This window comes from Rhinolophus ferrumequinum (assembly GCF_004115265.2).
Source record: "Rhinolophus ferrumequinum isolate MPI-CBG mRhiFer1 chromosome 3 unlocalized genomic scaffold, mRhiFer1_v1.p scaffold_36_arrow_ctg1_4, whole genome shotgun sequence".
NCBI classification, from domain to species: Eukaryota; Metazoa; Chordata; class Mammalia; order Chiroptera; family Rhinolophidae; genus Rhinolophus; species Rhinolophus ferrumequinum.
Window position 1 is genome coordinate 756,172 of NW_022680354.1, and position 12,842 is coordinate 769,013.

Consider the following 12,842-nt stretch of genomic DNA (forward strand, 5'->3'; position numbering starts at 1 on the left):
CGGGACATTTGGGGTTTTTGTCCACTTTTCGGCGACTGTGAACTGGCTAGTGGGGCTACGAACACTTGTGAAAAGTTTTTGTGCGGACACATTTTCATTTCTCTTAGTTACATACCTGGGAGTGGAACAAATGGGTCATAAGCTAACTTTGTGTGTGAACTTTGGAGCGAGGGTCAGAACGGCCATTCACTTCTCAGACATTCAGGTTATTTGGAACTAAAAACTGCCTAATTTTCTATTTCTCTGGAATTGTTCTTAAGTGAGGAGATTCTTTTACTATTAATAAAAGGTGGGGACAGAAAGTCAAAACTTTGTTTCCTATACATCTTTGTTTCCTGCACATGCTTTAATGCAGGATAAGGAATTTTACAAAACCATTCTTCTTTTTTTTTTTTAATTAAAGTTAATTGGGTTAACAATTGTCAGTAAAGTTACATAGATTTCAGGTGTACAGTTCTGTAATACATTATCTATATCTTGTATGGAACCACAAAAGACCCCAAATAACAAAGCAACCCTAAGGAAAAAGAACAATGCTGGAGGTATCACACTCCCTGACTTTAGCTCGTACTACAGGACTACAGTAATCAAAACAGCATGGTATTGGTAGAAAAACAGACACACAGAGCAATGGAATAGAACTGAGAACCCAGAAATAAGCCCACATAAATAGGGACAGATACTTTTTGACAAAGAAGCAAAAACATACAATGGAGAAAAGACAGCCTCTTCAATAAATGGTGCTGGGAACACTGGAAAGCCACGTGCAAAAGAATGAAACTGGACTGCTATCTGTCACCATGCACCAAAATTAATTCAAAATGGATCAAAGACCTAAGCATAAGACAAAACAATCCTTTAAAATTACATTATTATGAGAATCTTGGAATATGTGGCCAAGTTCAATTGACAGTTTTAGAAATATAATTATATGTTTCTATATAAATAATCATACATACATGTATATATTATAAAAAGCTCTAGCTATAAAAAGCAAGGCTTAAATTATGTTCTATTCATAGTGCGGCATTAAAAACTCAGGCGCCTGCAACAAAGCAGAACGCCTAGGTCAGGGGACCCAAAGCTTCGTACAGAATCACTGGGACAAATCGTTAGAACGGTCAGCTTCGAGGCTCTAAGGATTCTGATTCAGCAGGTCAGGAGGGGGCCTGGGCATCTATTTTGAACAACTTTCGCCTCCCAGACACACGTAGGTGGTTCTGATGCAGCCTCCAGTCTGGCCAAAGTGGGCACCACTGGCCGCGGTGCCAGTGCCATCCTGATCCCTGCCTTTTCTTCACCCACCTTTGCAGACTGGAGTCTCACTTTCTTACTCCCTCGTGAATGACCTCATTTGGAGCAGATCTTTTCCTCAGCATACTAAAATGTTTATGTCTATCTACTTGGTCTACATTGTCCTATATTGTTGGTTATTTGTAGTTCAGGATGTGTATCTGATTTACCAGCTAGACAGTAAGCGACTTGAGCACAGAGAATGACAGATTCTTTGCACTGCCCCACGTGTACTTGCTGAGGACACAGTGACATAGGACCGAAACATCAGAGTTGCCTTGACATCTTTGAGTTTCATGGCCCCAAAGCTTCACCATGAGTCCCTGCTCTTGAAAGATGTCTGTCCCCCCCCCATCCTGCTGGTTCCTCTATAGGCTGGACCAGCTGGACCTCATCTGGTCTTCAGACGAACAGGCTGCCGTTTCCTGCCCACCCACAGAATTATCCAAACAAGCCCATCACATCTGCCGAGGAACCAGAGGCCACCTCACCCTCTTGTTACTACAAAGCCGCCTCCCACAGCCCCCGCTGGTTCACGCTGCTGAGCACCACCTGTGTGGCCCGGCACGGCGGTGCCCTCCTCCCCGGGGCGGGGGGCGGTGAGCTTAGGTGACTGATACAGTCCATCGTCTCACCTGCCCAGTGATGGTGTCAGGTGTTCAGCCCTCTTGCACTGTTTAGGGCACAGGATCCCTCCGTCACCAGCTGTGACTAGGAGGTGATCAGAGCAGACGCAGTAGGTGTTGAGCTCTTGTGTATTGTTGGCGAGATGACCATGATCTTGGAGTAGAGATTTTAGACAACAGTTTTATTTTGACCTGGGTTTAGTGCTGTTACTTTACTGGAGGGTAGGAGTACCAAGGGCTGGGAACCCGGTATGGGACTATATTTCTAAATCCCAGTCACCAGGACAACAAAGGGAAATATTACAGCCATAGATCACGTTTTGTTTAAAACTGAGCAATCCAATCTGACAAAGAATTTAGGCTGGACTGTCGTCTACACGCAGCCGTGACAGCCTGCTTTGGCTCCCCCACCATGCTTTCCACCAAATGGTTCACTATCAAAAAAACACATGTGGAAAGATGGGATTTATGCATTACGGCTTTTCTCTCTAAAAGTGGTGGCAAGTTTGCAGGGATATGTGGACTGTTCTGGGAAATGTTGATACTGTTTATCATCAACTAGAGAGTAACGTGTCTGATATACTCCCTAAGAGATAGCTTCTGACACCATGCGGCATTGAACAGAATGAGCAATTTACTCAAATAACGAGCGGAGCATAGCACACAGTTATATGCCTCAAACATGACCTTTTTGAAACCCTCACCTTTTAAGGTAGCTTTCTTAAGCACCTTCATTGCGTAGAGCTGTCCTGCATCCGACCCCTTGATCTTCCTCACCAGGAACACCTGATAAAGAGAACACAGAACACGTGAAACCGACAAGACTTCACGTGTAGTTTCCTTATTTGATCTGACAAGGGGGTTTAGAAGAATTCCAATGCAATAAATATGCTGTAGGAAAAATTTCAATGTAAAATTTTCTCTGACATCCAGGCTGCCAGGAAAAGTGTCATCTAATTCACACAACTCTGTGGTGACATCATTATGTGTTTGTATGAAGACTCATCATGGTTTTGGCCATTGACTTTCCATTAAACGTTTTATAGGAGAAGTAATACCACCTTCCTTCTTTCCTTTCTTCCTTTCTTTCTTTCTTTCTTGAGAAGACCAGTTGTTTAGAAAACCAACCACTATTCACAAGTTTTAAGGGAGAGCATTTGGTTTACTGTAAATACCCCTTTGTAGCCCCCCCACTGTGAAGACCACCCGAGAGCTGGTGCCAATCACACAAGACAGATTCCGAGTCTCAAGAGAAACTAGTTTCTCTTACTCTAAACTTTCTTTACTGGAAGGTTAGCTTTGAGTGGCTTAAGCTTAGAGACAGACTGCTTTCTAAGAGGCTCTTACACAGACTCATGCGGACATTTAGGAATGCTTTCTGAAACACTTTCTGAGGGGTCCATTGAGAACCACTGAATGATCTTTGCCGTATTTCCCAGTGTTTCATTGCTCTCCCGTTTCAACGCGTACGCGTAAACTGCTTTTCTGTTTGAAGATAAGGCTGTGTTTCTCTTGGCCCAAGCCCTATCGCTGCCCGGGCTCCCTGGACAGCACAGAAATCGCGATGGTCTGAACGGACTGAAAAGGACCATGGGCTGTCTCCTTTGTTCCAGCAAACTGGTCCAGCACTGGTTTGTTGGCTCCCAGTGCTTTGCAGGACTGACCTCCAAGATGAGAGCACACGCGAGTGCGTGGTCCTGTACGGAGGACACCTCACAGTTCAGCTGCCAGCTCAGCTGTCCCTGTACCAGGGGCTCGTTCCTCCGGGGTTTAGTGTTGCTTCTGTGACAGGGACAATCTTATTACGGCTGCCCAGCAGACAGAAGATGTTGAGGATGAGATTAGTTAGTGAAGGACTCGTGCAGTCAGGGTGCGATGACAAATCCCACAGATGGTTCCTTGGAGTTTGGGGTCAGGAGCAGGCATCAGCGCAAAGGTCTAAGTGGCAGAGACTGCACTTTGTTCATTTCTGCATCTTGAGCCTCTGCAGTCACTGAACGAATGAAAGAAGCACTGGGGGGATGGTGATAGGTGACTGCGAGCCGGGGACACTGTAGTCCAGAGTCACACCAGCTCTCAGTTCTTTGGAGCAGAGGCAAGAGGTGGAAATGTGTTTAACAGGAGTTTTCGGCAGGAGGAAAACATTTAGTGCTGCCTTTCTTTCTCGTATAGATAGCAAAAGGAAGATTACTCCCACATAAAGACACTTATTTGGATTTACAGATGAGGAATAAACTAATACGGGCCATTAGAGCACACGGCTTTCCCTCCTCCTGTCATCAGTTCTGCTTTTATAAAACATGCATAACCAACAACCCTGAGTGGACAAATACAAGTTGTACTGGGGGTCTCAGTAGCCTGATACTGGCTGTGGGCTGTTTCCGGGGAACCTCCGAGCGAAGATTTCCAGAATAATAACTCTCTTTCCCAGAGTCCTGGCACGTTACTTCAGCACTCTCATCCCCCCACGTCCTGATCTTTCCCTCCAATGCCAACAATGGTACTGACCGGCCAGCTGACCCGGCCCCACACACGTCGTGGTGGAGCTGCTGAATCGGGTCGTTCGTGGAGGTTAAATGTTCGTAGGAGCTGCCTCTGCCTTTCACTTCTCTTGCTCATTATCTTCTGAACTTTACTTTTTTATTCCTCATGTGATAATGGCTGGGAAGAAGAGATATGGACTCTTAGGAAGATGATCATTCCAAGAAGATCCTGCCGAACACTAGTATGTCCTGTGTGGTTTTCCACAGAATGGTATCTTTTTTTAAAGCAAAATTGAAATTCAAAATTTGAAATTGGGAGGGAACTGGGAAAAGCCTTTTCCCTTTCACTGTTAACACGCCAGCCTCCGAGGAGGAGGTGGTCAAGTTGCTTTCATTCAGTCGAGCTTCTGAACGGACACACAGAGCCTCATGTGTGTTGCCATTGAGCCCAGAAAGCACTGCCCCATCTCTGCTGTCACCAAGCACCGGGACACGTGGGCAGCATCAGAGGGAAATATGAGTCACTTGGTAACAACTAGTCAGCCATGGTCTGGCTGGTGCTCCCTGGACCTCGTCTTCCTTCACTGCGGACACAGGGGACCCGGCTGATCCTTGCTGGCCTGGAATGAATTTGTTCTCAGGACACAACATGGAGGACGTCTTCAACAGTAGAAAAGGGAAACACCTTTGTTTGTCTCTATTTCCAAATCATGGTTCTCAGAGGAAGAATCTTGCCCCTTTCCTTTTCGCCGACATCGCCAATCAATGGCGGGACATTCCATCACCACATCACATAGGTCCTATTTCTGTGTTTTCAGTTCCAGCTATTTTCACTGTGAGAGACTGAAATCTTTACCTGATAAACTATCAAATAGCCATTTTTGTAAGGGACAAAAGTTTGAATACTGGTAATCTCGTATGATCCAAACTAGCATGCTTGCATGTACATTAGTATAAACACATCCCTTACCACATTACAGTGCGGAAAAGAGAAAGAGAAAAGAAAAGACATTCCACCTGATAAGAATGCCGAAAGATAAATTTTGCACAATCAAATCTTTGTGGTCTGTAGGAGACTATTCAGAACATCATTAATATAATATTAATCCTACATGAAATCAACAGGGCCTGAGTTCACTTTGGCACAAAGTCCCATGAAGAATGGAGAGATTTGGGGAATGTCCACATACCATAAATAATAGTTATTTTAAAGAACCAGGATTCTGTTCTGCTTATACTCCAGGAGAAGTTGGCATCAGGGTTTATTTCATATTATGGAAATCATGCTGTTAGGGTTGATATATTTCTAACAATGACACCAAGGACGTAGGGAAATGAGCATGGCGCTGGAATAATTCACCTCTTCCTGTAACTGACAGGATTTACTGATAACCTGTTGTAGATGGACGTGGCCCTAAACAACCAGCTAGTTCTCATTTCCTGAGGGGAGTTCGCTTTATTGTAATTGGAACATGAACAAGAAAGAAAACAAACAATTTATGCAAGATACATCTTAGGCAACTACTAGAAAGGATTCATGTCAAACTAAACCATACAGTATTAACCCCCTTTTATAGATGGGGAAACTGAGGCTTAACCAGGCAAAATAACCATGCAATTGACTTGGAGGGAAGGAGAGGAGCCAGTCCCAGGCTTCCTGAATCCTGAGTGACCAAAGGGGACGTCGTTTCTCCCTTTTCTTTCTTTCTTGTTCTGTTTTCCCTTTCTTTAAAAAAAGTACCTCTAGAGCATGCACTGTCAAAGATGCACTGGCTCGAGTTCAATAACCTGCTCACTACGGTGATAAACGAAAAGCCCAGGGAAGCTATTAGAAGAGGGAAATGTATGTGATATTCTCGAGGGTTACAGGCTGCCCCTACTTTGCACAGCTCTGTGGTGATGGAATTCCAGCCACGCAGTGAGATCGCAGTTCTGACATGCTGCCGGGTTCCAGGTACTGTATTTCCCCGAAAATAAGACCTAGCCAGATAATCAGCTGTAATGTGTCTTATGGAGCAAAAATTAATATAATACCTGGTCTTATTTTACTATAATATAAGACCAGGTCTTATATAATGTAACGTAATATAATATAATATGATACCGGGTCTGATATTAATTTTTGCTCCAAAAGACACATTAGAGCTCATTATCCGGCTCGGTCTTATTTTCGGGGAAACGTGGTAGCATGGGACCCTGAAGCGTGAGGACCGCCTGTAAATTTCATTCCGTCAGGTGCAAGGCCATGCTTCCTTTGTGCTCAGGAGGCATCGGCACCATCTTTCCTGTCACCAGACATTCGAGGACTTCCGCCTCGAGATGGGGACCAGCCACAGTGGAACAAGACTCCCTCAGGTGAATCAAAGATCAGCTTACCTTTCCGTAGGACCCTTGTCCCAAAACCTTCAACAGCTCAAACTGGGAAGGGTCGGCCTTTTCAAATCCTTCCTTCACATGATGACTGATGTCAATCTCCTTCACAATGCCTTCTTCCTACAAAACAGCAGTGACACACGATAAGCAGACAAATCGGAGGGTCCTTGGAATTCACCAGTTTCATCCAACATGGAAGTTAGGATGAGTTGTACATACTATGGAATTTTAGGACTGGAGTCTAAAAGGCATGGTGTCATGTACCCTTACACAATTATCGTAGCTATCTGTGCTGATTACTCCATTTGCAGGCCACGTGAGCTTGGGCTTCTTTTCTCCATGGATTTTTGTCATTTTGTCTTACCAATATAACAAGGAAATGGAAAGGACTCTCAATGAAATCCATTCTGCTTCTGAACAGTTTGGGCACAAGTCTCGATAGGGATGGATATGGAAACCAGGGAACAAAATGGTCCTCCGAAAATGTGTGTGAATGTGCACACTGCCATGCTCAAAAGCGCCAGCAGTGGGTCCCACATGTGGAAGCAGCTTGTGAAATGATGATTTATTTCTCCTCCTCTTTCTCCTTCAGACCATCCCTGACATTTTTGCCACAGCTCATACAAGGAACGTTTCACTGCCACCCTAGAGATTATATTTCAGAAGAAGCAGAAGAGATGTGCTGCCAGCACAGAAGCAAGATTCCCCAACAGGAAAGACAAGTCCCTGATCTTTATTTTTTTTTAATTTTTTTTTAAACTTTATTGGGGAATATTGGGGAACAGTGTGTTTCTCCAGGGCCCATCAGCTCCAAGTCGTTGTCCTTCAATCTAGTTGTGGAGGGCGCAGCTCAGCTCCAAGTCCAGTCACCGTTTTCAATCTTTAGTTGCAGGGGGCGCAGCCCACCATGCGGGAATTGAACCTGCAACCCTGTTGTTCAGAGCTTGCGCTCTAACCAACTGAGCCATCCGGCCGCCCCAAAAGTCCCTAATCTTTAAATTAAAACATGAACAGGAAGCACTAGAAACATTTATCAGAGAACTTCCTGTCCCCAAAGGTGTATTACTTCACTTGTAAAAGGCGATGCCATCTGCCCAAACGCCAGCAATTGGAAACTGGCGAGTTGGAAAGTAGGGTGTTTCCTGACATTGAGCCTAACTGGTCCTTCAGGTTATCTCTGGCTTCTCTGGGATCCCCCTGCAATCCCTCTATCCATCTGACTGTTCATCCCTGCTTGTACTTTTGCCACTGGTTGGATATAGGAAAACGTCAACCTGGACTGGCAGAAAAGCTCTAAAAATAGCTGTCAGCGATTGCAAACTGTGTTCTGGGCACCCAGGGCTTTTCATAGATTATTTCTTTTCTTCCTTAAGAAATCCTATGAAGTAGAGATTTTGTCCCGATTAAGGTCACACAGCTATAAGTGTTAGAGTTGGGCTTCTAACCAAGGAGAACTTTAAAGCCACACATGTCCTCCCTATATTTCAATGTAAGGGCCAATATTTTTCAAAAGAAATCATAATAGCAATAATTTACAGTGGGATCTAAAATGTTTGAAAAATTCAGCTTCTCAAAAGTTACAAATTTTATCTCCACATAACCAATATCGGACACCTTTAAGGGTAGGAAAGGTCATATGTGCTGTCAAACCTCACTCAGCAGGTCAGTGGCCTAAGCAGGTACCATTTGCTTTTTTTATTGCAACGGTTAAAGGAGACACTTCAACGTCTGCATCTTCAAGGATTATTTATCATTTTTGGAAAAACACTGGTTCTTGTATTTGTAAAAATAGCGGATATAGCCAGCCATGATGGAGTCTCTTCGGTCAGTTCATAAGGCTTGTATAAGCTCAGTTAGGAGACAATTGCTTTGTAATTACTTCCTGAATAAGTTTGTAAGAATGTGGGGCCCAAGCCAGCCAACGGGCATTCTGCTTAGATCAGAGTTTTGGGGTCACATTGGAAGCCCCTCCAACTTTTACTGTGGCTTTCTGGGGCTGCAGGACCCCTTTAGCCACAGGACAAATCTTTCCATCTGGAACAGGGAAAGAAGGAGACGGGAACCTTGGGGCTCACGGCGTCACCTGGCTTTCTGAAGGGGAGCAAGCTGCAGCGTGGCTGTGGCAGACTGATTTCCCACTTAGAACACAAGGCCGAAAGCTGAAGTTCAAGAAAATTCTCCGAGTCCCCACAGAAACATATATGCATATGTTGCCTTTTCCTCCTGGTGACTTTCCAGAAATGGAAGACAATTTGCCACTCAAATAAGACTAAGAGGCCCCTTGCCTGTTATAAAGCTCCTCCCTGGCAGTGGGCCCTTGGCCATCCTCTACCTACAGACCTACACGGCGTGACTCATCCAGAACCCCAATTTCTTCCTAAAATACCTTCAATCACACAGCTGTGTTCATGCAACACCTACATTATGAAAAGGTAACGTTCACCCAATCACAGCTTTCTGTGACTTCATTTTGGTCATGTGAACACATTAACCTCATGCTGCTGAATAAAAAGTCAAACTCAACACCATCCAAAGATGGGGCGTGGGGTGGAGGGACAATGTGACGCCAAGGAGGCAGGTGACAACGGGGGCAGGGACTCTGCCTCTGCTGGTCTCTTCCCTGAGCACGTTCCACAGCACGTGTGTGCGTTCACGGAAGGTTTCCAGATCATCCCTATTCTTCACGTGCTCTTCCTGGCGGTCCAGAGGCTCAGAACTGGGGTAAGTGAGGTCACTCAACCCGCGGGGACGGCAGCGACCACCTCTGCCTCTGTGAACTGGTCATCACAGGTTTGCCCAGCTCTGGGTGGGAATCTTGGGGCTCCCTGCCCCCCTGTGCGCGGCGCCCCAATCCTGGACGCTGGGTTCACGCCTTTCTAAGAACGGGATGAGCATCCCAGCTGCCTCTCTTCTCCGGTCCCTGCCCCCAACCCCATCTCACTAGTTCACTTTCTTGAGTCATCGCCTTAACATTTCAAATCAAAGGTTTCGACACAAATCTCTCAACATTTCAAGTTTTGTGTGGATTCTTGCTGTCAAAGTATTTAGAGCAAATGTACCCAAAGCACACCCGGATTCCATCTCCGAGAATGGCACTGAAGCCTCAGGGTTATTCCCAGATATGACTGCAGTGCAGTTCACTTCCTACTTAAAATAATAAGGTCTTAATAGCGAAACATCTCAACTGCCGGCAGATAAAGAACCAAGAGTGTCACACTGCAGATTTTAGAGTTGAGTTCTGTATTCATACTGACGTTTTGGCTTGAACTTGCCTGAGGATACTTTGTTCTTCTCTTTCCCAAGAAGTTAAAAAAAAAAAAAAAAAAAAAAAAGAGGAAGAAAAGAAAAAAGGTCTGGGATCCAGTGCTGACTGCAGAGGCCTGCGTGCACAGAGGACATCTAGAAGGAGGCGGGAGGGGACGCCCAGGCACATCTGCTTCTGTTTCTGGGACGGTCCCACTTTCTGAATCATTTCATAATTATTGCCCTAAAGGGCAACCAGAATTAGAATATCATCCATGCCTTATTTTGAAATAAATGCCTTTTTTATGGGACAGGTCGTTTTATTTAGAATTCTGGGTTTTAATGCCATTCCTCTAAGAAAATAAGGTCTGTTCCCAAATCCTCTACCTATAGTACTAAACATTTGGTTTCTAGCGTGACTCCTGTGAAAGGGTATTTTCTTTTTAATAATTTGGGGGAAGAGGCTGGTACCATGATCAGAGGCTTGTTCCACAAGCAAGTATTTGAAAAATGTTCTAATGTGAGAGAGAGAAACTGGAGAAATAAATTGCTTGGGTGACATTTAGATATGAAAAACTAATTTGTGACAATGAATTTTTAAATCCCTGCTGAACTGTATGTGAAGTTCTGACTGACTGGAGACATCCCGGGGCAGCGTAACCAGCAGCTGTCGTGAGAGACTGGTAAGTCGGAGAGATGGTGATCCCATGTCTGGTGGGCCAGAGGGAGAAACTCACAGCTGTTCACCCTTCTCTGTACCAAAGTCACCTGCTTAGGTAATTTCCTCTGTTCTGAATCATCTGCTTTCATGTCATTAAAAGGAGAATATTTATGATGCATAAACGCAAATTAAAAGTTGTGAATATTGATGACAAAGACATAAAAAATAACAGTTGGGCAAATGCCAGCTTTATCTCCATAAAAAGGGGAGAGGTCATTCTAGAAATCCCCGGTTCCCATGTAGGATATCAATGTATAGGAAGATTATGGAGATTTGAAGGGGACAGGGACAGGTGCACCTCTGGAGGTCTCAGCTTTATGTAGCTAGGTAAGAGGTCTACTGGGAGCCAGCTGGGGGTTGGTCACCGGTGCCCTGCCCTGGGGGGTTATGAGTTCACGAACCCCAAGTTCACCAGCTTTGCCAACTGCCCTCAAGGGGAAAGTTGGCTTCAACTGTCTTCTCACCCTGGGTTCTTTCTCTAACACAGATTTTGGCCTCTGGGTATTTTCTATTAACTTCCCAACCCACCCATACATTTAAATATTTAAAAAGGATATTTTATCCAGTACTTCTAATTGTTTCTAGCAAGAAGGCTTGCCACATCTACTCTACAGTACTGCTAGAAACAGAAGTTCAGGAATGCTTTCCACGTGGAAAGAAGAACCACCACGTAGCTTTTGTGGCTCCTGTCGGGGGAAAGACAGGAGCAGACCCCCAAAGAGGTCCTCATGGAAGGGACGTCTCCCGGGGGCCCGTCGCTGTCTAACGCTTCACTGTTTGTAGTTTTGGGGTCTTCGTCCCCAGCCAAGCAAATGGCACCAATGAACATATGCTGTGCACTACGACCTCCTAGAATGGGTGTTTTTGTACAGATTACCAACATAAAGTAAGAATAACCAGACACTTGAACCCTGGACTCTAGGAACTGGGAGGAAGCTCCTCCTTTCAGACAGGCTGGTAGCTTCTCCAAGAGAACCCCGGCAGCCGAGCCAAGAGCAGATTCTGACTTCCCGGTGCCTAGACTCACGCTCCAGACAGCACCACTTCCCTCTGGCCAGGCCTCAGGAGATTTGGAGAAGCAGCGGTCAATGAATTCCAGTGTTGTCTCTGCTCTTTAAATCACCTTTACGCGTTTCAGCAAATGCGTCTGCTTTCACGGCTGTGAGCAATTGTGAAATGAAATTATAGGACCAGCTGCACTTGTCCAGTCATTTCCTAGGAAACTATTCCTACAAAAGCTTTCCTCTCCATCTCTGATGGGCTAAGTAGAGGCTGAGCCTCTTAGGACGGTGGCACCACTCCCCACAAGTATCAAGCTGGTTCCATGGGCACTTGCTGGAATTCAGACAAAAGGTGGCCTATTTAAGAAGAATGAACTTTCCATAAAATCAGGAGTCAGAGAAGCAGGAAGGATAGGGGGCGGGGAAGAAACAGGAAAATACTGGGTGAGATATTCAGATGGAGGCAGTAGCTCTGAAATTTCAGGCGTGTGACACACCACCCCTGAGTAGGAGGGAAAGACCTGCTCAGCTGGCCACCCGAGGTCTGTCCCCCACCCCTGGTAATTTTCAGAGCTTGAACTACAGATATATTTGCCACAATGCCGACTGGATGCAGGAGATTTCCTAGAGGAAACTTCTCATCTTTCCAGGAATACTGCTTTTCCTTTTTCTTACCAAAGAGATTCCGCACCAGGGAGCCGTCACTGAAGTGGCTCACACGCAGTGAGAAGCAGAAAGGCGTGCGTTGGTAGCTGAGGGCCGGATTCCACCTTCAGAAAGAAACCGTACACTGCTCACCGCAGCCCTCAGAGGTGCAACTGGGCTAAACTCGGGGTTCTTAGGTCACAGTACCATAAGAAGGGGCCATGGAGGACGAAGGGAGGGGGGCTGATGAAGAAAAGCTCCAACAGTTGTTTTCTTTCTTTGCCTTTCTATCCAAACTCTTGCCTTTCAACCTCCTCCACTCCTAATAATTTTGGTTATTAAGGCAAGATGAATTTTTCCCTCCATTTTTAAATGAAAGCTCCACCTCTCACTGTTCCTGTCTTTCTTCGCCCCCATTGCCTATTGTTCCCCCAAATAATTTTCCCTTCCATCCTTC

General features: G+C 45.3%; 1 protein-coding gene across 3 annotated transcripts in view; it reads right to left on the reverse strand.

Annotated features, from left to right (window-relative positions):
- Nucleotides 1–12,842, reverse strand: part of RPS6KA2 (ribosomal protein S6 kinase A2) — a 224,282-nt gene that overhangs the window by 72,376 nt on the left and 139,064 nt on the right. For all 3 annotated transcript variants that reach the window (XM_033100429.1, XM_033100428.1, XM_033100427.1), the window contains exons 2-3: nucleotides 6,779–6,895; nucleotides 2,624–2,705 (exon numbers count right to left, since the gene is read on the reverse strand). In XM_033100429.1, coding sequence (XP_032956320.1) covers nucleotides 2,624–2,705; nucleotides 6,779–6,895 — 199 coding nt within the window. The remainder of the gene's footprint in view (nucleotides 1–2,623; nucleotides 2,706–6,778; nucleotides 6,896–12,842) is intronic.